The 26,440-nt window shown below is 40.2% G+C and overlaps 1 protein-coding gene across 6 annotated transcripts in view; it reads right to left on the minus strand.

The window, feature by feature from the left end:
* LOC138755174 (collagen alpha-1(XV) chain-like) overlaps positions 1–26,440 on the minus strand; it is a 263,158-nt gene that overhangs the window by 45,606 nt on the left and 191,112 nt on the right. For all 6 annotated transcript variants that reach the window (XM_069920628.1, XM_069920631.1, XM_069920627.1 and 3 more), the window contains 6 exons: positions 19,889–19,957; positions 18,522–18,557; positions 17,269–17,331; positions 10,875–10,910; positions 8,106–8,180; positions 7,939–8,004 (listed from right to left, as the gene is read on the minus strand). In XM_069920628.1, the coding sequence (XP_069776729.1) occupies positions 7,939–8,004; positions 8,106–8,180; positions 10,875–10,910; positions 17,269–17,331; positions 18,522–18,557; positions 19,889–19,957 (345 nt within the window). The remainder of the gene's footprint in view (positions 1–7,938; positions 8,005–8,105; positions 8,181–10,874; positions 10,911–17,268; positions 17,332–18,521; positions 18,558–19,888; positions 19,958–26,440) is intronic.

A 26,440-nucleotide genomic window follows, 5' to 3' on the forward strand; every position in this document is an offset into this window, starting at 1 on the left:
GTTGGCCAGCCCTGGGTTATCTATTTGCTCATTACTTTTTGGAAGATTTAGCTGTGTATAATTTAGCTGCAGAGTTCTCATTCCCAGAAGTGCCTCCTTGACTAAAATTTTAGATGTTGGAGGATTTTGAAAATTTGTAACTAGATTCTGTTGGAAAATTGCAGTGTTATCTGGTATTTTGATCTGTTGCCATAATGACCGAAAAAAATCGTGAGAAGCAGTGAGGCATCCAGTCATTTCCTGAGTACCAGAAATAGATAAAATTAAATGCAATCTTACAGGAAATCCTACTTGATCCCTGATGTAAGAAAAAAAAGGTATTACAAAATATGGGTAACAGCTGAGGAACAAGCAACAAAGTCAAGCTTTTAAATTCAAGCAATAACAGAACAAAAAACTAACTGATGGGATGGAGGAACCCTGGATCAGGTGGCATCCATGGAAGGAAATGGATAGCTAATGTTTGGGGTCAAAACCCTGTTTCAAGACTGAGAAAAGAGAGCAGTTGGTAAATTATTGGAAGATGCCCTAAGAGATTGGTGCACAAGTATTTGGATAGCCAGGGACTGATTAAATGGTCAACATGGCTTTGTGCATGGTAGGTCATGCTTAACCAATCTTATGGAGTTTTTGAGGAGGTTACCAGGAAAGTTGATGAAGAAAAGGGTGTGGATGTTATCAACATGGATTTTAGTAAGGCTTTTGACAAGGTCCCAAATGGTTCAGATGGTTGATAGTGAGATGGATTAAACATTAGCTATATGGGAGATGCCAAAGAGTAGTAGTGCATGATTGTTTCTCAGACCAGAGTCCTGTGACTAGTGGCGTGCCTCAGGGATCAGTGCTGGGACCATTGTTTTATCAATGATCTGGATGATAATGTGGTAAATTGGATCAGCAAGTTAGCAGAAGGCACTAAGATTGGAGGTATCATGGTGAGGAAGGTTTTCAAAGCTTGCAGAGGGATCTGGAGAAGTTAGAAAAATGGGAGATGGAATTTATTGCATACAGATGTGAAGTCTTGGATTTTGGAAGGACAAACCAAAAAAGGACATGTATGGTAAAAGGTCAGACACTGAGTAGTGTGGTAAAACAGAGGGATCTGGGATTATAGATACATCATTCTCTGAAAGTGACATCACAGGAAGGCAGGGTTTTAAAGAGAGCTTTTGACATACTGGCCTTCATAAATCAAAGTATTAAGTACAGGAGTTGAAATACAGCATGGTAACAGCCTATTTCAGCCCATGAGTCCGTGCCACCCAATTTACACCCTATTAACCTACACCAAGTACGTTTTGAATGGTGGAAGGAAACTGGAGCCCCTGGAGAAAACCCATGCAGACATGGATAGAATGTACAAGCTCCTTACAAACAGCATTATGTTATGGTAAAGTTGTATAAGATATTGGTGAGTCCAAATTTAGAGTATTGTATGCAGTTTTGGCCACCTAACTACAGGAAAGACACCAATAAAATTGAGAAGATTTACTATAATGTTGCCGGGAACTCAGGAACTGAGTTATAGGGAAAGGTTAAACAGATTCAGACTTTATTCCCTGGAGTGTAGAAGAATGAGGGAGATTTGATAGAGGTTTACAAAATTATGAGGGGGAAATAGATAGAGTAAATGCAACTAGGCCTTTTCCACTGAGGGTAGGTGAGATACAAACCAGAGGACATGGGTAAAGGGTGAAAGGGGAAACCTCTGGGAGTGTGAAAGGGGAAACACTCTGGGAGTGTGGAATAAGCTGCCAACTGAAGTAGTGAATGCAGGCACAATTTTAACATTTAAGAAAAATTTGGACAGGTACATAGATGGGAGGGGTATAGAGAGCTGTGGACTGGGTGCTGATTAGTGGGAATAGGCAGAATAATATTTTGGCAGACTATAAGCGTCAAAGGGCCTGTTTTTTGTTTTATGGTTCTAGTTGTATGGTTCTAAAGAGGAGAGTGGGAGGGGGTTCATCAGGTGAGAGATGGACCAAGAGGGAGGTGAAGAATGACAGACAACTGGAGCCAGATTTGGTGGATATGGGAGACAAAGACGGGAAAGTGAAAGGCTCCAACTAATCCACCACACACGGTATCCTTTCCCTTGAAGGATTCTGTGCACCCTGTCCATTGCCCTGGCTGACAAACACCCATCCTCTCCATCCCCCCATTCCCCCAACCGCCACCTCTCCTGACTCATTCCTCTCCACTCTGATCATTTCCTTGATTTACCTTTCCGCCAACCTAATAAACTCTTTGACCTGAATCTCATCCCTCTGATGATCCTCTCAAATGATCCTATTTCCACTTGTCTGCTTGGATAATATGCTGATCTTCCTCCCCTTCCCCTGGACTGCATCCAATCCATCAATCATCAAGCACTCCTCGTACATTAATTATTGTAGGACTTCCCCATTAACTCCTCGTTCATCACCTCTGCCAAATATCTCCTGGTTGACTCAACTACTGTTCCACTCACAACCTCCCCACTACCCAAAGACCACATTTTTATTTCCACTTACCTTGCTCCTCTTCCATTTCCTACAAACGAGATCTTCGCCTTCAATGTCCAGGCCATCCAGTCCTTCACTGAAACACCCCTTTCGCCTAGCCTGCCCTTGAGATCGAAATTGTCTACCCAGGCTGCTTCCACTTGCTTGCATTCAGCCTGCCCATACACCTTGAAACCTTTCCTTTTCTATCCTCCCACTTGTGCGTTCCCCCTCCCCCCCCCACTCCTGAACCCTCTTCTGCATTGGCATGCTCATGAGGCCTTGGTCACTGAGTGAAGCCTTGAGCAAAGTGACCTTGAAGTAAACTAGGAAAATTTCACATCCGGGCATTTGTTTCACACCCATGTTTATGATCCATCAAATGTCTGTGGCTAGATCCATAACTTCCTTGAAAGTGAGATCTTTAGAAATCATATCTGCTTTTCAAAAGCACTTCTTAGGGCTCCATTCCGTCAGCTACAGTAGTCAATATCAGAATCTATTGTCAGCCATTGTTTTGGAAACGTGATGATTCCTTTATTCTCCAATTTAACAATTGGGGCTTAAAGTATAAGATTCTGTATGGTTAGGATGGGTATGGTGGGCTGAAGGGCCTGTTTTTGTATTTTTTGATTCTAGAACTTATGCAATATTGCTACTTAAAATTTCATCTGAATATTTAACCATTTGTTAGATTAAAAGATATTGATACTGAGCTGAAAATAAATATATTAACCACAGACTAGATTGAAATTTCCAGACTATAAACTCTAAGGTGACACGGTTAGTGCAGCGCTGTTACAGCTCTAACAACCGGGGTTCGAATCCAGCACTGTCTGAAAGGAGTTTCTGTGTTCTTGCTGTGTCTGCATGGGTTTCCGCTGGGAACTCCAGATTTCTCCCATCCTTCAAAACACATTGGGGCTGTGGGTTAATTGGGTGTTATTGGGCAGCGTGGGCTCATGAGCCGAAAGGGCCACTGCATGTCTAAATTTAAAAATTGAAAGTTAAAAGTCCTTTGTCTTGAAGAGCAATTACAAATTCTTTTATTCATTATCAAGAAAATGAAAACCAACTTTTTCTGGAGTGATGAAAGATTAAAAACCTATTTCCAGGTAATTTCCTCTCACTCCAGGAATTCAACCAGACACTGTGGATATAAATCATACCTTTCAGCATTGAAAGGTCATCAACTTGAACTTGTTAATCATTCTTCTCTCCATAGACGCTCCCAGATCCACTTGACTATTTCCAGCTATTTCCATTTTATTTCAGATCATAAGTAACTTGCCTTCATCCTTTAGCCCCTTCACTACGCTGAGCTTCCAAATCTTCTGAGCTCCAGTGAGCCCATTGACTCCCCAATCTCCCTCCTGTCTCTCGTTGAGGCAGGCTCATCTGATGAAAATGTAGGACTTGGAATCCTTGTATTTAAAATTAGTTTCTTGACCCATCCCCCAACTGATGGTCCCCAAACTACCTTTGACCTAAGACATTAACTTTCTTTCTCCTTCATAGCTGCTGCCTAACCTGGTGAGCATTTCTAATTTAATTTTTAATTCAATTAATTTTAAGATACAACATGAATAACAGGCCCTTCCGGCCCATGAGATTGCACCACCCAAATACATATATATGACCAATTAATTCACCTACTAACCCTATACATCTTTGGCATGTGGTAGAAACTAGAACACCCAGAGGAAACCCATACAGACATGGAGGAAACATAAAAAATCTTGACAACAGCACTGGATACAAACTCAGGCTGCTGGCATGGTAATAGCATTGCACTAACTGCTATCTTAACCATGCCACAGCACCTTCTCATTATCTTTCCAGTTTCCAGCATTTGAAGCTGGTTTGGTTTCCATTCTTAACTATTCCCCTCGCCACCTTCTGAACAGACTTCACTGCCTTTACCTCCCCACATCCCCCTTCTCCACCGCCCCAAGCACTTGTACAAGCCTGTCACATTGGGTCTCTAACAGCAGTACCAGGAACTGATTGACTCTTTGGTGCTGGAAATGTGCCTCTTGGGCACTTGTGCCAAGGTATTCCCCTGCTCTGCCCAGCTGACATACGCCCTTCTGATGCACTTTTGAACCTCACTTTAGCAGTAGCAGTGGTCTTAGATCTCCTTTGTATTTAATCTGTTCTATTAGATCAGTAGCTTAGCTTTAAAGATCCATCATATCCCCTTACAGCCCAAAAACCCCTGCTCTTCTCTGACGTGAAAATATTTGATCACTGAGCATCCACAGCTTTCCGGAGAATTCAGTTCAAAGAGATCACTTTCTACCAACTCTTATTGCACAATTCAACAATCATAATGTGTCATAGCAATCAATCTTTATCAATTCATCAACAATACAACCAGACATAACAAAAGGAAATCCCCCTATGATTAAGAGCTTTGGGAACCATAGCTCTAACGTCATCTGTTCCTCCCAAATGAGATACTCCACAACTATATAACCATATAACAATTATAGCATGGAAACAGGTCATCTTGGCCCCTCTAGACTGTACCGATTTAAGTGATATCCTCTAGTCTCACTTACCTGCTCCCTGCTCCAATGTCCTCACATCCATGCACTTATCAAACCTTTACTTAAATAACAAAATTGACCCTGCTGCAATCACCTCTTCCAGAAGGTCATTCCACTCAGCCACCACTCTCCGAGTGAACAAGCTCCCCCAAATGTTACTTCTAAACTTTTTCCCCCTGACCCTTAACTTATGACCCCTCATTCCAATCTCACCTACCTTCAAGGGGAAGAGCCTATTCACATCTACTCTATTTATGCCCCTCATAATTTTAAATACCTCTATTAAATCCCCCCTCAACCTTCTAAAGACCCAGTCTACTCAATTTTTTTTTGTATTTCGATACTGCAATCCAGGCAACATTTTAGTAAATCTTCTCTGCATCCTCTTTACCTTATTGTCAGCACAAATATAACATCATCTGTTTTTGCACTAACTGCAAATGTGATTATTTACCTATCTTTTTTTAGTTTTATCTCCACAGCTGCATTATGAAATAATATGGAGATCCTGCTCATGGGTGAGAATGGAGGTCACAGCATGGAAGGAGTTGTTTAGACGTAGAGAAGATTCCAAAGCAACCAAGTCAAAGGGAACTTGGATTGCTTACTCTAAGGTGGGGGGGGGGGGGGGGGTGAGAAACAGGCTTGAAGAAGCAAAATATCTTTTCAATCACCTTGAGCTCCTGTAGCAACAGGAAGATAAGTTGGCATGGAGCTGCCATGGTAACTGTAAATTGGAAAAATGGTTTTGTTTTTGGAGAGACATGACTGACCAACATTCAATGTAGGGACTAAGTTGATAAAGACATTGTCCATAATTGGAGTAGGGGTCTACCATAAACACAGATAATTTGGCACAAGGTTGAACGACCCTGCTTTGCTAAAACCTCCCAGGAATCACACAATACAGCTGTTCCATGTTTTTCAAACCACAACCAGGCTCTTAATGTTACCATGGTGCAATATCCAAATGCATCAGTTCACACTTCCAATCCAGTCAAACACACTTCTATCTATTTAATTGGAGGCAAAAGTGTTATTGGGATGAAAAGAAAAGAACTGCAGATAACATATCTGATCTGGAGACACTCTTCTGTGGACCAGGATCTGAACTGGAGATGGACATGAACTTTATACATTGCGCATTCTTACTTGGCCATATCATCCTTTGATTCACTCACCAACACAAACCCAACTTTAGAAACCTATTCAATGGTCATGGGAGATATAAGTGAAACAAGCCTTAGGTTTACAACCATATGGGTAAGTGGTGGGGTTTAAATACCCTTATAATTAATTAATCCAATGAGAGGAAGAAGCATGGGAGACGACCTTACAGGACGGTGACCATGGCAGCAGGCAACAGAGGGCCTCAGTGGTCAAAGAACCCAACAGGGAAGGTGTCCATGGCAGCAGACAAGCACAATTAGGAGGCTGAATTTAGTTCCTCATATCTGAAGCTCCATTGGAACAGGAGTTGGAAAAGCCCATTCAGTCTGTCAAGCTTATTCTGCTGGCTCACAGAGATCATGGCTGTGATGTACCTCAACTATTTTCTTGCCATAAATCCACTTTTAGTGCTGACCATTAATCACAGATTTTAGTATTAACTAAGCTACTCTCTATCAATTTCTGTGAGAGTTTCCAGCAACCTGTGCAGGAAGAAGTCTTTCTTACCTTTACACCTGGATGGATGACTCCGATGAGAAGGCTCTGTGCCTCTATCCTGGACTTCTCACTTGCAGTTGTCTATCTCTAATTTCCTTCTCAATTCCTTTCAAAAATCCCAAGTTTGAAATCAGCTCACTTCTTAACTTTCTACATTTCAGGTAATGTAATCCTAGTTTAAATCATATGCATTTAGAATTTAACTGTTGGATCCTTGGTAAATACAACCTGTGCTTCTTCTATGGCTTTCCTAACCCAACCATGGCTAAACCACCCCCCCCCCCCCCACCCCCAGCATCTCCTCTGACCTGTCTGGACCCGATCTTCAAGGTCCTGATCTACAACTGCTATCTTAACTCTCCCTTCCCAAATCTGCCCCCCCCCCCCCTTTCACTTGTGAACCAGATATTGGACCCAGTTGTTTTCCTTTACAATCTTTTCCATTGCGAAGTGCATGGAATGAATAGGTTGATGATGTAAAGCCTAGTACTCTGCCCAGAGGAATTATGGCAGTGATGTCCTGAGACTGTGATGATTGACATCCACTAGCCACAATCATCTTCCTTTGTGTGGGATATGACCCCAACTATTTCATTGCTTGATCCTTCACCTCTTTTACCAGAGCTCCCTGATGCTATATTCAATGTAATGCCATCTTGATATCAAGAACAGCCACTCTCACCTTACCTGTGAAATTCAGCTCTTTTAGACATCATTTTGCATCAAAATTATGATGATGCCTGATTGTATATGAATATTCTGTTGTATGAATGTGCACCGTGGTCAGAGAAAATCTGTTTCATTCTGGTTGCACATGTACAGTCAGATTATAATAAACTTGAACTGGAACTTGAAATTCAGCTGCAGTCACCTAAATTGAGAGTCGTGGAAGGGCTGGCAGGATATTTAACCCTATATGCTTTAGGAGCAGGGAAATACCAATTCAGTTTCCTATCACAGACACTGACTTTTCAGCTGAAGACGGTTTAATGAAGAGTATTAGATTCATTGTGCTCTTTGTCATTGGATAAATGCATATATTTCCTGTAGATTCTGCAATTCAGCATTTTCAGTTAATGTATGTTATTAACTGTACATCAATCTCATAATGTTAAATTTGGCTTGGAAATATGACACCAATCTATTGCTAAATTCAGAAGTGTGCAATCACTGTTAACCTTAAAATGATTAAAAAAGTCAAGTACACTACTACCTTAGGCATAAGTACTTACAGGAGACCCAGGAGCTAATTGGATTCCATTCAAGTTTAGATGTCCCTCAGTATCATTTATCAGCAACTGGAATATTAAATCACATTGGAAAAGGTGAATGGGAAATTATGTCATGCAAAGGTAGGAAACCATTTTTTAAGGCTTTGGCAAAAAGCTACATGGCTCACCTCTTGCAGTGACACCACAGGCCCTGGGAGGCCTGGGGGGCCTTGTTTACCAATGCCATCTTGACCACGCTCACCCTGTGCCATAAGATAAAATGATACAGGTTTGTAAAATGCATTATATAACTGGTGGTGAGAAAGTTATTTCTCAAAATCTTGCTAATGTGTGTCTGTTTATTAACTCTGTTAGAGGATTGCAGATGATAACATTTCTTTGTTTCGTGGCAGAACAGAGATCCTCGCTCTTATTAGATCCATGCATGGAATTTTGCAGTCTGTGCCTTTGCAATTTTGCTAGGACTCAGAAGAAATAGGTACATTTTGGTCACACAATCTTGAGGCCAGCCTGCACCCCAACCAAATATTGAAATCAGTGCTTGGATCTCAACAGCACAGTCTGTGTTAAGTGGTAACACTAACCCTAAACGCAAAGAAATCCATTGAATTACAGTCTAGGAAAAAGCTCCAGGTATGATTAGAGTGGAAAGTGGTTTGATGAGCATCCAGCCTGAAAGCCAGACCCATATTAGTTGGGAAACACAGATTATCAGGAATAAGCTACTATGAGTGGTTGGTAATAAGCTTCATGTCATACCACGTGTTCTTGAAATGTTAGAATTGAATAGTTCAAATGGCCAAGTCTCAAATATGATATAGCATGCAAATTTTGGTACCATCAAACAAATTTTGCAATACAAGTATCTTCTTTGGCTTGGCTTCGCGGACGAAGATTTATGGAGGGGTAATGTCAACATCCAGTTATATTGTTGAACTGTACTTGTGGATCTGGCAACAAGCATTCTAGGCCAGCTGTCAGTCAGATGCAAGGTCATTGGCTCTGCTCCAAGGACTCCCACAGCTAACATACAGTTTGCTATTGCCAATAACAACAGTGGCCAGCTGCCCCCTCACATTCTCCTTCCCTGTCTGTTTCCATACTTCCCTGTGGGGATGAGTGGCACACATTTTCACCCAAAATTGCCACTACTTTACTGGCATTCAGTCAGCTGATTGGAGGTTTTCCCTCCCACCATTAGTCAGACCATTACTATTAATTATCAGACAGAGTATCAAGTACTCACATTTGCTGAAGATATGTCAATAGGTGGGGGGAGGGGCATATTGTGATGAAGATATTTGGATTCTGCAACAGAATAAGGAATGGTTGAGTGAGTGGACGAAAACTTGGCAAATAGAGTTTAATATGGGTAAGTGTGAAGTCATGAATTTCCACAGGAGGAAACTAAATGCAGAATAAATAAGAAAGATTGCAGATGAGTGAAGTACAGAGGTATTTAGATGTTTTTCTGTGCAAATTACAAAAAAAAAAGCAGGTAGTTACAGCAACTGGTTGGGAAAGAAAATGACGTTGTAACAGGCTTTGAGTTTAGAATAAGGGAAGTGTCATTCCAATTGTATGGAGTGTTGGTGAGGCACTGTGGAAGACTATGCACTGCTTTGTTCCCCTTAATTAAGAAAGGATATAGTGCAATTCAAAGGTGTTCAGAAGAGTTTCACTCACCTAACTTCTGAGACAAGAAGAGATGCCCTTTCTCGAGCAGCTGAAGAAATTAGATTTATGTTCTTGAAGTTTAGAAGAATGAGGGTGATCTAATTCAAATAAATAATTTTGTGAGGAGGGACAACAGGGTGGATGTTGAGATAAAGGCACAAGAGACCGCAGATGCTAGAATTTAGAGTGAAAATACACTGCTTGAGGAAATCAGTGGGTCAGGCAGCATTCATGGAGGGAAATGAAAGTAAGCATTTTGGGTCAAAACTTTACTTCAGGACTGATGTTGAGATGTTTCAGCTAGTGGGATAATCTTAAATGAGTGGACATTGCTACAAGGCTGGGGAGGAGGGGCCTATCAGAGTAAGCAGTGAATTTCTAGAATTCTAAACCCTAGAAACTTGTAGAGGTTAGATAATTGAGGGTATGTAAGAACAAATAGATTAATATCGGGAACTGAGGGCTGTGGGGAACTGGCACAGAAGATGTACAGGCTTGGAAGGTTTTTTGGGTGATGTGGGCTGGAAGGGCCTGTTACCTCTAAATTAAACAAATAAAATTAACATTAAGAAGAGATGAGACCTGGGTTGAATCAGCCATGATCATATTGAATGGAAGGGCAGGGTTGAGAGGCTGAGTGACCTACTTGTGTTCTCACGGTTTCCCGTTGATTCACTGGTTATCCATGTAAAATTGAGCCTTGACTCAATGAGCTCTAAGCCATCTCATTTCAAACCCCTGTGCCTCTCCCTCTTAAAAAGTATTTACAATATGCTACTGTTCCCTTGGTTGGGGAGTGTGTGCCAGGCCCATGAACATTTCCTGATCTAATCTTATCCATTGGTGACTAATTCCTTCCTTTTAAGTGAATTAACGTCCAAATGTTAATAACAGTAGTACTTCATGAACAGAGAAACAAGCCACCACACATCCAGATGTAGAAGCAACAACTCAACAGCTTGATCACAGACTGACCTATGGTAAATTAATGACTTTGGGCAGAGTTAATGTGCTGTTAATGAACAGCACATTTTAATCTCTAATCTCACTGTACTTGTTTATGCATTCATAAAGCAAATGCGTTTGTCAAAGCACTGCAACTTCCTTTGAGCGTAGTCTAATGGCAAACTACTTCTCGAGGAAGGAGTTTTGTAGAGTGGTGAGATTTGGGTCATATGAATGGTGCCAAAATGAACATAATTCTTTTTGCCTCTCCCAATAGTTGATCTGTACCTTTGACAAACATTACAAAGACCTACCTTTGGTCCTGGTCCACCTTTCTCACCTTTTTGACCCTGTAAAAGGAAGAGCACAAACCTAGTCACATTTCTACAGTCTCCTGATTAAAGTTGAAGGTGAAAATGGGACTATTGTTATCTATTGGTTGAGGTGCACCAGCAAAAGGATGGAGGCAGATAGCTATAGGCAGGCCCCACCAGTTGGATGAAAAACTGGGAGAAAGGAGAACTAAAGGATAAGGTAGGTTGCACTTCTAAAATGTAGGGTGTAGGAGAACATGAGCATGGACAATCCCTCTGATGATAACCCAGCAACTGTCTGGACTAGTACCTGCCTCCATCTATCCAATGGATTCCCACTTGTCCCACAAATGCTGGAGGCCAGAACTGAACATAATCTCCTTGGCGAAGGGCTCAAGCCTGAAATATCTGTTATGTATCTTTATCTTTGTGATATAAAGTACATTGTTTGATTTGCTGAGTTTCTCCAGCATTGTATTTTTTACTTCAATCACAGAGTCTTGCAGACTTTCGTACTTTATTTCCTTATGCGTATAGATTTTAAAGTATTGGAGTGTTAGGCACCATTACATCTTCTCGGACCACTCAGCACTTAGCATTCTCCCATTTCAGGATCAATAACTAACCAGCCTCAAAACAAAATGGAATTGGTGAAAAACAATCGAATTTTGTCATTCAACTCCCTTTGGGGGTTCTTCTAGTAAGCTAGAAAATGTCAGCTGGGATGAGGGAAGGGGAAGGATAATATAATCATCAGGGGTTACCAGGTTTAATCCTTGATTACTGGTGCCTATAGTAAAGAATGATTGCCTGCTAATTTGCATTTTGTATTCTTTATCCCAAGGTTTTCCGACACTTCCAGAGTTTGGATTTTGGATAGTCATATTATAGTAAATCAGCATGAGCACTGAGTGGTCAGAGTGAAATAGAGGGTTTCAGGAACATTGCTAGTTAATTGTCTTCTGCCATAAGGACAAGACATTCTAGGAGTTCTGTACAGCAGTACTATTCCATCTCTTTCCCTTCTGTGGCTGACTTGAAGCCAAAGTGCAGCTGATAAGAAATATAGATCTGGATAATTGAAGACCCTCTTTTTGCTGATTGTATTTTAGATTAAAAAATAGGAAATGAGTTCTAAGTCATTTTACATATGATCCCAATGGTCATTCGCACAGTGCTTTTCAAGTTTAACCTTTCTGCTTTGTGGGTAAAATTGAGAGTCAACAGTGTGTGGGTGGTTTTGATTATCATGAGTGCTTCCTTGGTTAACAGTGGTGTTTAATGTTCGTAACTATTTATATTAATGTAAATGGATCATGAAGAGTCTTTAAAGTGCAAGTGGGTAGTATGTGATCAATCAAGGAATAGAGAGGCATGGAGAAATGACAGAGAAGATGACGAGATCAGCATTGATTAGCCATGATTGTATTAAAAGATGGGGCAGGCATGAATGATTTAATGGCCTACTCCTGCTCTTACGTTCTTGTAGTTTTGTGTTCATTTTCTGCCCCAAATTACTCAAGGGGGCTAAAAAGAGTCAAAGTACACAAACCTGCAGCAAGTTAGCAAATGTTTTAGGACTGTCAACAGCCCACAAAGTGGGTCTCGATTTCTGGAGTATGGTAGGTGTTGTGCGTGTGAATCCTTCCCAGTGAGCGTGTGCTCCTGGTCTTCTACCACATCTTAGACTGAATTCTGCCAAAACCCAGCAGCAATAATTACCATTTAGGAGGAAGTTTCAGTACCTTCAAGGTAAGGCTGTACTCTGAAATAAGCACAGACCATGGTGAAAGTTCTCAGTTATAATCTGGAAAGTCATCTTAGATACTCAGTAAGCAATTTGAAAGGAAGAAGTAAAAACACAATGCTGGAGAAACTCAGCAGGTCAAACAGCATACTTTATACAGGAAAGATAAAGATACATAACCAATGGGTGCAGAGTGGGAGATCGCTTCGCTGAACACCTTTGCTCTGTCTGCAGCAGTGATGGGAACTACTAGTGAACTACCATTCATTTCTGTGCCTCAGTCCCATGCTGAGATGTCTGTCCATGGCCTCATGTACTGTACCACCAAGACCACCCGTAAATTGGAGGAGCAACGCTTGATTTTCCATCCGGGCACTCTCTAACCGGATGGCATTAACATTGACCTCTCCTGTTTCTGCTCACCTATTTTCCATTCTCCCTCCCTCCCTTTCCCTTTGTCATCTTTCCTCCAGCACTCTAATCCCTTCCCCTTCCATTCACAGAGCCATCCCTCCTTCCCTACTTGCTGCTGTGTCATCCCTCCCTTATCCACCTGCCTATGGGACTATGCTCCTCCTCCTACCTTTCCCTCCCCACCATTTTGTTTAGACGCCTATCCACATTTTTTCATACCTTGAAGGGCTCAAGCCCGAAACATTGGTTATGTATCTTTATCTTTGCTATATATAGTGCACTGTTTGCACCTGCTGACTTTCTCCAGCTCTGTGTTTTAATTCAACCACAGTGTCTGCAGACTTTTATGTTTTACACCAGTTTGAAAGGTCCTGGTTAGACTGGAGTGGCTACCAGTATCAACCTTCAGCTAAATTAGTCAGCAGGTTCTGTACGATCTGAGAGTGGAAGGTCTTTTGGAAGATTATTTTAATAATTTAAATGGCATGATCCCAGGAATTATTTCAACCATCAATATCTCTGCCATCAAATACTACTTGCAACGCAAGTAGAAAATCCAGTTAGTCTGTGAAACTGTATTTGTCAATGTAAAACCATTTCTTTGCATTAAACATCCAAATCACTCGGAAGGTTGTTTCCAAATGATTTTCTCGTTGTGCCCTTTGTGGCCCTCTCCTTTCCCTCGGTTAGAATTTATGCATCTTTACAGTAAGGCGACAATCTCCACAGTCTGGATAGTCTGATTGATTACTGTGATAAATTGGCGTGATTCCATGTGGGAATCAGTGGAGATATGTAAAACTGTATCTCCCAATCCATTTATTCTATTATTCTCTATTCTGTTTTCCGATTGGATTTTGTACAATATAAATTTACAGTTATTTAGACTATTATATTGAATGCCTAGTTAACCCTTTCTGTCTACACCAGAATAACATTCAATATTCTACTAATACTTATACATAGATTTCATATTTATTGTCCGAGTACATACACATACAATCCTGATCCTTTTTTCCCTGTGGGTGAGGCAGAATTACCATTTATTTATTGGTAGTGCAAAAAAAAACTCTACACAACGTATATGTGTAAACAAATAAAGAAATGTAAACAATCTGACTGTGCAATGCAGAGAGAAAAAAAATCAATACAGAGCACAAGAGTCCTTAAATGAGTCCCTGATTGAGTTTGTTGTTAAGGAGTCCGATGGTGAAGGTGTGAGCCTTTTGGCACCTAAACCTACCTCTCATAGCTACCTAGAATGTGGTGATATGAATCATATCCAAATGCTGTGCAGGCATCTTGCTTATGCCTGGTTTTGAACAATTTATCCAGTTAGCCCCACTGCCCATCCCTTGTCTTTGACACAGTATGAAAAGGCTCACTTCCCCAACACCCCATTACACTGGACAACAAAGATTTTTCTTCCTGAACACTTTTCAATGTATTTTATGGATTTTGGGCTGCTGATCATTTCCTGTCACATACCGTTTTTAGATATAACCTATCTTTATGGTTCCCGCTCATATATTTAACATGTTTCAAGCAAACAAAACGATGCCATTGAAAATTCATTTTCTGCATTCACACCTGAGCTTCTTCCCTGTTGATCTTGGTGCAATCAGAGACAAACATGGTGAAAAGTTTCACCAGGACATTGCGACCATGGAAAAGTGGTATCAGGGCAACTGGAATCCATCATTGCTGGCCGACTATATTATTGGGAACTGACACTAGAGGCATCAGATGCTGAGTACAAACAAAAATAAGCAGCAAAACATTTTTAGGTCAGTTGAACTAATGCAATGTGTTATGCAATTAAAGATGCTAAATTCAATAACAGTTAATGTTTCTCCAACTTCTTACATTATACAGTAAATCTGAAATTATATTTGTGTTTAACTTGATCATCCCCAATATTTTTTCAGGAAGCAAACCTTTTGAAAAAAATTGTTGTCCAGTGTTATTGGTGGGGGCACTGTGCTAGTGGCCACTCTGTATGCCTTTAACAAGTTTTGTGTATCATGTACAAAAAGTTGAATTTAGATCGACGGCTCATGTTCTAGCAAAGGGTCTTCAACCCTAAGTGCTAAACTGTTTCTCCCCTGGCACATCTGGCTGACCTGCTGAGCACTTCTAGCAATTTCTGTTTTTACTCAGGTCTCGAAAATGCGAACTCTGGACTTTGAGGTGAGAATGAACTATAGTTGAAATTAATTTACAAATGGAACATGATTATTCTCTGATTAATCTTCGGCAGAGAAGCTTCCACAAATGAAGCCCGTGCCATGAGTTTGTTATGTACATGGCAAAATTTTCCACTGAGCTTGCTTGATCAGCAAAGCCTTCCATTGAGAAAAGGACAACAGTACATTTCCTTTAATAAAGCCAAGCGCTGTTGCTGAGCCAAACACCTGAACAAACTATATTGTCTGGGCCTGGGGGAAAGACGTACAGACAATAAAGATAATTAATTCAAGATTTCCTTAATCAACTACTTAGTTTTGTAATGCTGAAGACAGTGCTCCCCTCTCTAAACAAATAAAATTGGAAATTTAGTTTCAGTTTTAAACTAATTGGCAATTTAGGATAATGTTATTTTGTCATATTGTGGGATCCACATTTGGAATACTGCTGAACCATCTAAAAATGTTTGATCTACAAGTTAATCTGCCTGCAAGGCATTCAGAGTACACCAAAGAATTCCTGGACATAACAATTCAGTGAAGCAAATGTTATGTAACTGACAAGTTAAATGGTAGTGTTGAAATGATTAAACTTGCACTAAGACACAAGTTCAAATAGTTGCTCTCAAAATAACATTATGGAATTACTCCTCCTGCATTAAAACTCTAGCCCAGATATTCCCCTGCCCCTGCTCTGTCCATAACTCCAGCCCATTGTAAAGTCAGGCCCATATGAAGAAGTTGGGTAAAAGACCACATGTTAGCGACATTGGTGGAAGCTCAGGGTCTGAATGCGGCACAAGAGGGACTCCAAGTTTGCAGGCCCAAGAAATTCAGGCCTTCCACTCCACTGTTTTCATTGATGGTGGATAGCTGCACTGAATAAATAGTATTATTTATTATTACTCCCACATTAATGGTGTATTTGGGAGGCACGGGGTCTTGGGCCAGAAGGGCCTGTTACGTGCTCTATCTCTAAATTAAAATGAAATATTTATCCACAATTTGTATAGTGGTTGGTACAACATTCTTTCAGCACCAGTGATCCAGGTTCAAATCTGGCCCTGTCTCTAAAGAGTTTGCACGTTCTCCCCATGAATGCACGAGTTTCCTCCAGATGCTCCCATTCCCTATCACTCTCCAAAAACATATGAGGTTTGTAGGTTAATTATACTCTTTAGGCAGCATGAACTCATGGAGCAGAAGGGCCTGTTACCATGCTGCACGACTAAAATTAATAGAAAAACACCCAATGGAACCATTTACAGAACATTAATTGAGCTGATTATTTTGGGCTTTAATGGAGTAACTGAAGCTCTTCTGTCCTAATATTCATAGGTTGTCATGCTGAACCATGGTTCAGAGTGTCAGTCTTTAATGAGTTAGAAGATGTTGGATTCAAATGCCACACCAGACACTTATCAGGCCGAGACTCCAGTTAATCACTGAAGGAGTGCTTTTTACTATGAATTAAAATCAAGCTTTCAGAGGGTTGGAAAATATATAGCTGCATTATTTCAAAAAAGAATACGGTAAGTTAATCCTTCCAACAAATAACCCTCGACTAACATCACTAAAACAGATTATCATACAAAATATAAAACTATATAAAACATCTGATATAAAATATGCTGTTTGACCTGCTAAGTTTCTCCAGCATTGTGCTTTTACCAACTAAAAAGTTGTTTTTGTCAGCTCACTGTATGCAAACTAGTTACTGTCTTTCCTGTATTACAGCAGTGTCGAGAATTCAGAAGTATTCCACTGGCTTTAAAGGTTTTTGGGATCCTCTACATATCTACAACCCTTCATTAATGAATTCATCATCTCTGTAACACCAAACCATGCTTCATAAATCTTTTATAGCAAATCGAGTATGTGTGGGACATAATGCTGCAACGGGGAGACTCACAACTCACTGTTGCTGGGAATACTCTTTTCGCTACACAGGCTGAAATGACTTCTTCACTTTGGAAACTACTGTAAGCAAAGGCTAACTTTATTGAAATCAAAAATGCAGAAACAATCAATAAAAATAAACACTAACCATGGTTCCTGGCAATCCAGCTCGTCCATTTTGCCCAGGTAAACCGGGAATCCCAGGAGATCCCTTAAAATAAATGAATTGCAGATGGCAGAGAAAGATTAATGCCTTCTCCTGTCTCATTAAAATAACACATCTAGAATGCTCCAAATGGCTGTACAGTACTTGTCAACATTATAGCCATACTACAGAAAATTGGTGCAAAATCTCATGAAATGCTCCGAGAATAACAACATGAGTCTCAATGTGTACAAGACAAAGGAGATGATTGTGGACTTCAGGAGGACCAGGAACGACTACCCTCCTCTATGCATCAATAACTCAGTAGTGGAAAGTAGAGAGCACCGTTCCTCAAAGTCCACATAACAAATGACCTATCCTGGACACACAACACCTCTGCAGGGCATTGAAGGTTATGGGGAGGGGACCGGGCAGTGGGGCTGAGTGGGAAAATGGATCAGGTCATGATTGAATGGTGGGGCAGACCGATGGGTTGAATATTTCTGCTTTCTACGTCTTAAGATCTTTGAAACTGATCCTTCTCCAATGGACTATTTTCACCATATAATCATCTATATCCTTTCTGATACCTTTTCAAATCCTTTAAAACTAAAAATGTTGCAACCTCTGTGGGCTTTGCTATTCTCACTCTATCCTTTCCAGAAATGCACAGGACAATAAAATCTTGTGCTGGCCTCTCATTGTTTTTGGCCAGATGAATCATGAACCATTTAAGATACTCACTTCCAAACCTAGGAAGAGATTACAGGAAGCTCCTGGAAGATCCACTGGCTCAAGATTCAAGAAATTCAATATTCCATTTATTGTCAAAAGCATAAAAACCTTTCCTTTGTTTGTCCTGGAAATCTCTGGGCCAGAAGAGCTCAAAGAAAAGGAGTGTCCGGGGTGGCTTTAGGAACCTTAAGTTCAGTACCACTGTGCATTCAATGGAAGGACTACAATCCCTCACAAACGAGCCACTCGCTTCCCCTGTCAACCATCTCCTTTCCCATTTGTGGAAGAGTCTCTGGTTCCCATATTGCTCTCATCAGCTACTAAATGGGAGTGGAAGCAAGACATCCTTGATCCTGACGGACTGCCTAAGAAGAAGAAAGCCAAGCATGCTCTGGAGAAATGGTCAATTTTCACTACCCTCTTCAACAGAATTCTATCAGTATGGTATCTGACCCTTCCCCATCTGCTCTGAAGGCTGCATTGGAGAGAAAATAAGGTTAAAAACATTGTGTTTAACTTACCATTTCACCTGGAGAACCCTGCTTGCCCTTTTCACCCTACAAATAGAGAGGGAGAGTCAGCTATTCAACAAATATTTGAAGACGGTTCCCATTTGGAATCTTTGTAACCTGTAAATCTGATCTATCAGACATAAGCACGGGGTCAGCATTTGTGAGAAAGCATAATTCCCAGCCAATATGTTTCAAGGCTTTCAATGGTCATGTGCAGGGTAGGTCTAGCCATGCAAGTTTACATGGAGAAGACAGCCACTTCCCTCTCAGAAGCAAATTTCAGTGTTAGAATTTATGTTTCATAGGGTCCTTTGCCTCCTGTATATGGTGACCATGATGGTGGGGAGGGAGATTATAATAAAGGAAGGCAAACCTAATGGGTTCAAATCTCGCCATACCGCATTCTGTGACTGAAAGTAATAAATCTGCTCGACAGTGTGGGGACTATAAAATGGACTTATTTTTGTAAAAACCTCTGTTAATATTGCCAATACCATATCAAAATCAAGACTCCTTCTTTACTTAATTTACTGGACAATATCAACTAACTGAAGGCTTGCATAATTTTTTATTGGATTCTGCCCAACAGATTATCAGATTCATTATCTATAGAATGTGATCTCGTGCTCCCTTGGGTAATTTTGCATTAACATTCACATCTTTGATTTTAGTTTTACCCAGAACTCACTTTAATGAGGGATATTCAGTCTACTCATATTGTATATATCACTTATAAAGCATGTTAAAAAAAGAGATCTTGCAATCAGTTAGTCTTCCAAGAACTTGGGATGGCAAAGTTGATGTAATGGTTAGCACAAGGCCATTACAGCACCAGTGACCTGGTTTCAAATCCCACACTGTCTGTAAGGAGTTTGTATGTTCTCCCATGTCTGCGTGGGTGCTCCGGTTTCCTCCCACATTCGCAAGATGTACAGGGTTGGTAGGTTAATTGGTCACGAGTGTATTTCTGCAGAGCGGGGTCGTGGGTTGGAAGGGGCTGTTACAGTGCTGTGTCTCAAAATTTAAAAGAAATTAAAATTAAAACATTAAAAAGCCTAACTTTGGTAAAATATATAAGTATGCAAATATTTGCCATTTTGAGACATTAACTTACTTCATTACTGAAGTGGCATTAAATTAAGGTAATTACCTCAATCAAATTAATTATTTATTAGGACCTGATCTCTAGGAATGATGGCAGTATAATATTACAAGTATTTTTCCATGCAGCTGAGGATATCTCTGCAGCTGAGTTAACAGGAATCTGAAGGAAACTGCACAACCACATATCTTTTCTCTAAACTCCAATAAACTAGCAAACCACCAAACAAAAAAAAAACAGGGGAAGAAAGTTCCAGGTGATTTAAAATTCTTACTGGAGATCCGGGGGGTCCTGGTCTTCCGGGTATGCCTGGTAGTCCAAATGCACCAGAACTCTCCATATCCTATTGGAAAGATAGAAAAGTGGCTTGTGAACTCAATAGGCAAATATTATCATAGTTTTGAAACACCCAATGCATTTTGTTCTGTGCAGGGCAGAGGGACGGTGGAGATTCCTGTACTCTTGAAAGCACTGGAGTAGAAATCTAGCTTTGTGAGTTTACTTCACCTTTCATTATCTCATCTTTTCTCCTCACAAATAGTGATTGATCTTACTGACCCCTTTCAACTGACCCAACGTTCGTGGTCATTTTGAAGAAAGTTGATGATTTCCATAGCTCTTGGTGTGAAAATTACTCTTTAATCCACTCACCAGCCTGTTTCAGGTATTTACAAGACAACAAGTGGGATATAGAACGATAGAACACTACAGCACAAAAAAACAGCCTTTCTAGTGGCCAAACATCATTCCTCAAGTTCCACTTACCTGCACCCATTCCATACCATAACCTTCCAGACCTCTCCTGTCCATGTATCTATCCAATTTATTCTAAAAACTTAAGAGTTATCCCACATTTACCATGTCAGATGGCAGCTTGTTCCATACTCCCACCACTTTCTAAGTGAAGAGGTTCCCCTTAATGTTCCCTCTAAACCTTTCCCCTTTCACTCTAAAGCCATGTCTTCTTGTATTTATCTCTCCTAATCTAAGTGGAAAGTGCCTACTCGTATTTACTTTGCCTATACCCCTCATAATTTTGTAAATCTCTATCAAAACTCCCCTCATTCTTCTACGCTCCAAGGAATAAAGTCCTAACTTGCTTAATCTTTCCCTGTAGCTCAACTCCTGAAAACCAGGCAACATCCTAGTAAATCTTCTCTGCACTCTTTCAATCTTACTGATATCCTTCCTATAGTTTGGCACAAGAACTGCACACAATAGATCCTGGGGAAGGGCTTCTTATAACAGGTGATAGAGGCTGCTTTCTTAAGACACTGCCTCTTGTAGATGTTCTTGATGGAATGAAGACTGGTGCCCATGATGTCACTGGCCGAGTTAACAACTCTCTGGAATTTTTTCCTGTCCTGTGCATTGGCACCTTAATTTCAGACAGTGATGTAACCAGACAGAATGCTCTCCACGGTAGAGCTTTAGAAATTTTCAAGTAGGCCTCAGGACAGATCCTCAGAAATGTTGACACCCAGGAATATGAAGTTTTTGTCCTTCTCCACTGCTGACCCCTCAATGAACACTGATTTGTGTTCTCCAGATTTCCTCCTGAAGTCCACAATCAGCTCCTTGAAAAAGTTCCAGCCTATCCAACCTCTCCTTATAATTCAACTGAACTAATTCGGGTACCGTTCTGATAATTTTTGTTTTCAGTCTTTCTCGCTAAATGATAGCTTTCTTCTGGCTGGTAACCAAAACCGTGCCATGTTCCTGAGTAGTAGAGCAATCTGCTCACATGCCGCACCCGTTCTTTCCCTGCAGAACCCATCTACTTGTGGTTCATGCACCCGAGAGCAGCAATCTGCTGATAGCTGGCACCTTGCCACTGAGCAAAGACTGTGCTCTGTTCACAAAAGGCATCTCTCTGCTGAATAACTTAATCAAGCTTCACCCTAATGCGGGTCTCTGTTCCCAAAGAGTTTCAGGCTGTCTCTAGGTTACAGAGATCAGATCTCTGGCTGCATTGAAGTCAGATACCATAGAAGCAAATAACATGTTGAAGAGGGTGCAGAGGAGGACTGAGTGAAGTGGAGACATTAGGCACTGCATTTGTTTCCCTGAAGGAAAAATATTGTATGAAAGGCATAGATAGGGTGAATAGATAGAACCTTTTTTTTTAACCATAGGAGGGGGATCAAAAGTAAAAGGGCTTAGGTTTAAGATGAGAGGAAGGAGATGTAAAGGGGATTTGAGGGATTTGTTTTTACTCAGAGAGTGATGACATTTGCTAGAGGGTACAGTGGAATCAGGTACAGTCACTATATTTATGAGTCATTCAGAGAGGCACATGAATAGAGATGGCTTAGAAGGATACGGATCTAACACATGCAAATAGAAATAATAAAGTTTATTATTAAATGAGCTACAAGGTCAGCTTGCGCGCAGGGCCCATTTCTGTACTGTGTGACACTGTGACACTTTCATGGCCTCCATCTGTACCTCCATGGCAGTTGTCTGGATCAGGATCAGTCAGGAGAATGGATTCGTCCTTGCTCCTTGTCACCTCCTGCGTTTGGTGAAGCAGGCCTTCACATGGCACGAACCAGCTCATTGTGCCCGTGCAGTGGGCCAGCCGTGAAGGTATTCCGTCTGTGTTCCCCATATCTGGATAGATGCGTCAAATGCCTCCACCCACCAGTGCACTGCTAAGGCCCACCACTGATTCCCCACACCTTCTGAAGGACAGCAGCCTATAAATGTACAGCAACCAAATCACCCTGATACCCAATTTACACCCAATTAGCCTACACCCCCGGTATGTTTAGAAGGGTGGGAGGAAACTGGAGCCCCTGTGGAAAACCCATGCAGACATGCAGAGAACATATAAATTCCTTACAGACAACACAGGATACGAATCTTGGTCCTGATTGCTGGCGCAGTATTGAGCCAACCACCTCGCCAACTGTGCCACCCTTTTGTAGATGGAAACAATTTATTGGAACAAAGGGGATGTAATCATCACATTGAATCAGCATCAATGGTCTCTGTGACAGTGAAGGAGGGGAATGATTCCTTCAGGTTTAGTCATAGAGTCACAGTTTTACAACATGGACATTATGGACTTCCTCTGCCAGCTCATCCCACATTCCTGGCTCCCTGTGAGAAAAAGGTACACCTCAGGTTCCCTTTAAATTGTTCTCCTCTCTCCTCAAGTTTACGCCCTCTGGTTTTAGATCCGCCTGCCTCAGGATAAGGACAGTGATTATTTACTTTATGTTTCTCGACTTTATCAACATATACAGTGCCTGTGGGGAGAAAAATTCCAGCCTAACCAGTTTCTGCTTGTAATTTAAGCCTGACCATCCTACAATACTCTTGTGAATCTCTTCTGCACCCTTTCCAGCCTAATTACATTTTTCTTATTATTATGTGCTCCCATTTTTCACTCTATTTTCATTTCTGTGGGACTGTAAGAGTACACTTTGGAGTTCTGTGACACTGACTGTAGGCTGAAGACAGCATGTACCTAACTTGGTAATCAACACATTTTCAAGAACAAAGAAGTGGTGGAAGACATTATAAGAAGGTTATGAAAAGATTAAACTGGCCAGATGAGAAGTCTGATAAGATCATTTTAAAATAAGACCTTTTTTTATTTATATTTAGTAGTACTGACCATTTTGTTTTTAATTGCTAAAAAAAATTATTGTAATTTACATTGCGTGCTCTGGAAAGAAAGTGGTGAAGTAGCAGGGTGGGAACTCCAATTTAAGGGTAAAAATGGCTCCAGGAGATGAGCGGTCTTAAAAGATCACTAAAGGGAAGGGTACTTTTTTGGAAAATTCCGCAGACTTTTTTCGTGGCCTTCTGGGCTCTATTGTTAATGTCACCATCAGAGCTAGTAATCTGCATGAGTTTCTTAAAAGGAAAATGCTTCTTACAAGATAAATTAAAAGGGAAATGTTTCTTAAAAGGAAAATGTCTCTTAAAAGGAAATGTTAGTTTTTTTAAATTGGAGAAATATTATCGTTATACAACATTTGTTTGAAAAATGGTATGGATAAAACACTAAAGTTTATTATTCTTAATATTAATGGGACAAATGGTACGGTGAAGAGGAAAAAGGTCTTGACATATCTAAAGAAATTAAAAGTAGATATAATCTTTTTGTAGGAAATACATTTTACCAAATTGGAACATGATAAATTAAAAAGAGGATGGGTAGGACAAATAATATAATTTTCTGTTCGTTCAGAGGGGTAGAAATTCTAGTTAATAAAATACACCAGTGTTAATAGAAGACACTTCAATAGATCAAGCTGGATGGTATATAATGGCATATTGTAACATTTATGGAGAACATGGACACTTATGAATATCTATGCTCCAAATTATGATGATGAAGCCTTTATGAAGGATATATTCTTAAAAACAACAGAGGGAAGAGAAAATATATTGGTTGGAGGAGATTTTAATTTTTGCTTAGACCCAATACTACATAAATCTGCAAGAACAGTAATGAGGATGAAAGCACCAAAAACCACAATTTCATATGTGAAGGATCTAAATCTTATCTTTATATGGAGGCAATTAAATTCCACAGAGAGAGACTACTCCTTTTACTCATGGGTGCATGATTCATATACAAGGATTGACATATTTTTTAATGTCTGCCCAGTTAAAAAGTAGAATGATAAAAACAGAATACCGAGTTAGACTTCTATCAAACCAATCACCACTAACATTAACTGTTGTAATAATCAAAAAGCAAGAAAATGTGTACAGCTGACGTCTTAATACCACACTACTTAAAAGAACAGACATCTGCGTATTTATAAAGAGACAGATAAAAATATTTTGTGAAACAAATCAGTCAACTGCAATTGTTTTGATATTTCAGGGGACCAATTATATCCTATTTGGAGAATCTTAAGAAAGAATATATGGCAGAAGTAAATAGTCTGGAGAAAGATATTTTAGAATTAGAAAAAAAATTCAAAGAACAGAACTACAAGAAGAATACAGATTACTGAAGAATAAAAAGCCAAAATATAATACAATACAAATATATAGAACAGAAAAAAATCTATATTAAAAACTAAACAACAATACTATGAATTAGTTGAACGGGCACACAGAGTTTTAGCTTGGCAGATTAAAGCAGAGGAGTCATCAAGAATGATATGGTGTGAAAAAAAAAATTTAAAAAAAAAGAATGATAAATCCTATAAAAACAGACACTCTAGCATATAAATAAAAGGAAATCAATTATACCTTTAGACAACGCTACATGAAATTATACAAATCAGAATTACTAGGAGACAAGAATGAAATTGAAGAATTTTTGTTGAATGTTGAACTTACAAATTAGAAGAGAAAGAAAGGATAGAGCTAAAAATAAAAAAATAAAATATTCAAAAAAATACTTTCACCTGCTGTACAGGCACACAAAGTGGTGCTGCTAGCATAGCCCCGCACCCCAGATAATAAGAGAAAGAGAAGCAAAAGAGTGTTCCTTCAGAGACACCAAGCATCTGTGGATTCGCTCCAGTGCTTCCACGGCCTTTGCAGTTGAATGGCCTCCTGTCCTATCATTAGCATATCCAAGCTCCCAGATCTGAACCTCCAATACAATCAACCATATAACCATATACAGCACAGAACAGGCCAGTTTGGCCCTACTAGTCCATGCTGGAACAAATCCCCAACCTCCTAGTCCCACTGACCAGCACCTGGTCCACAGCCCTCCAATCCTCTCCCCTCCATGTAATTATCCAGTCTTTCCTTAAATGTAAATAACGTCCTTGCTTCAACCACCTCTGTCGGAAGCTTATTCCACATCCCAACCACCCTTTGTGTGAAGAAATTTCCCCTCATGTTCCCCTTATAATTTTCCCCCTGCAATCTCAAACCATGGCCTCTGGTTTGAATATCCCCCACTCTTAATTGAAAAAGCCTATCCACGTTGACTCTCTCTGTCCCTTTTAAAATCTTGAACATCTCCATCAAATCCCTCCTCAATCTTCTACGCTCCAGAGAAAAAAGCCCCAGGCTGCTCAACCTTTCTCTGTAACTCAAACCCTGACATCCTGTCAACATTCTCGTGAACCTTCTCTGCACTCTCTCTATTTTGTTTATATCCTTCCTATAATTCAGTGACCAAAACTGCACACAGTATTCCAAACTTGGCCTCACCAATGCTTTGTACAATTTCATCATAACATCCCAACTCTTGAATTCAATACTCCGATTTATGAAGGCCAACATTCCAAATGCCTTCTTCACCAGTCTATCTACCTGAGTATCAACTTTGAGGGTACTATTTACCATATCTCCTAAATCCCTTTGTTGCTCTGCACTCCTCAATTGTCTACCATTCAATGTATATGACCTATTTAGATTTGCCTTTCCAAAATGCAACACTTCACACTTATCCGTATTAAATTCCATCAGCCATTTCTCAGCCCACTCCTCCAGCTTTCCTATATCTCTTTTTAAGCTACGGTAATCTTCCTCACTGTCCACAATACCACCAATCTTTGTATCATCTGCAATCTTACTTATCCAATTCACCACCCCTTCTTCCAGATCGTTTATATAACAAACAACAGTGGACCCAGGACCAATCTCTGAGGAACTCCACTAGTCACCGGCCTCCAATTTGACAAACAATTTTCTACCAGTACTCTCTGACACCTCTCATCCAACCATTGCTGAATCCATTTCACTACCTCCTTATTTATACCTAATGCCTCCACCTTTTTTCCTAACCTCCTGTGGGGTACTTCGTCAAAAGCTTTACTAAAGTCTAAATAGACAACATCCACAGCCTTCCATTCATCAATCTTTTTTGTAACCCCCTCGAAAAACTCTATAA

The sequence above is a fragment of the Narcine bancroftii genome, chromosome 2, assembly GCF_036971445.1.
Source record: "Narcine bancroftii isolate sNarBan1 chromosome 2, sNarBan1.hap1, whole genome shotgun sequence".
Lineage (NCBI taxonomy): Eukaryota > Metazoa > Chordata > Chondrichthyes > Torpediniformes > Narcinidae > Narcine > Narcine bancroftii.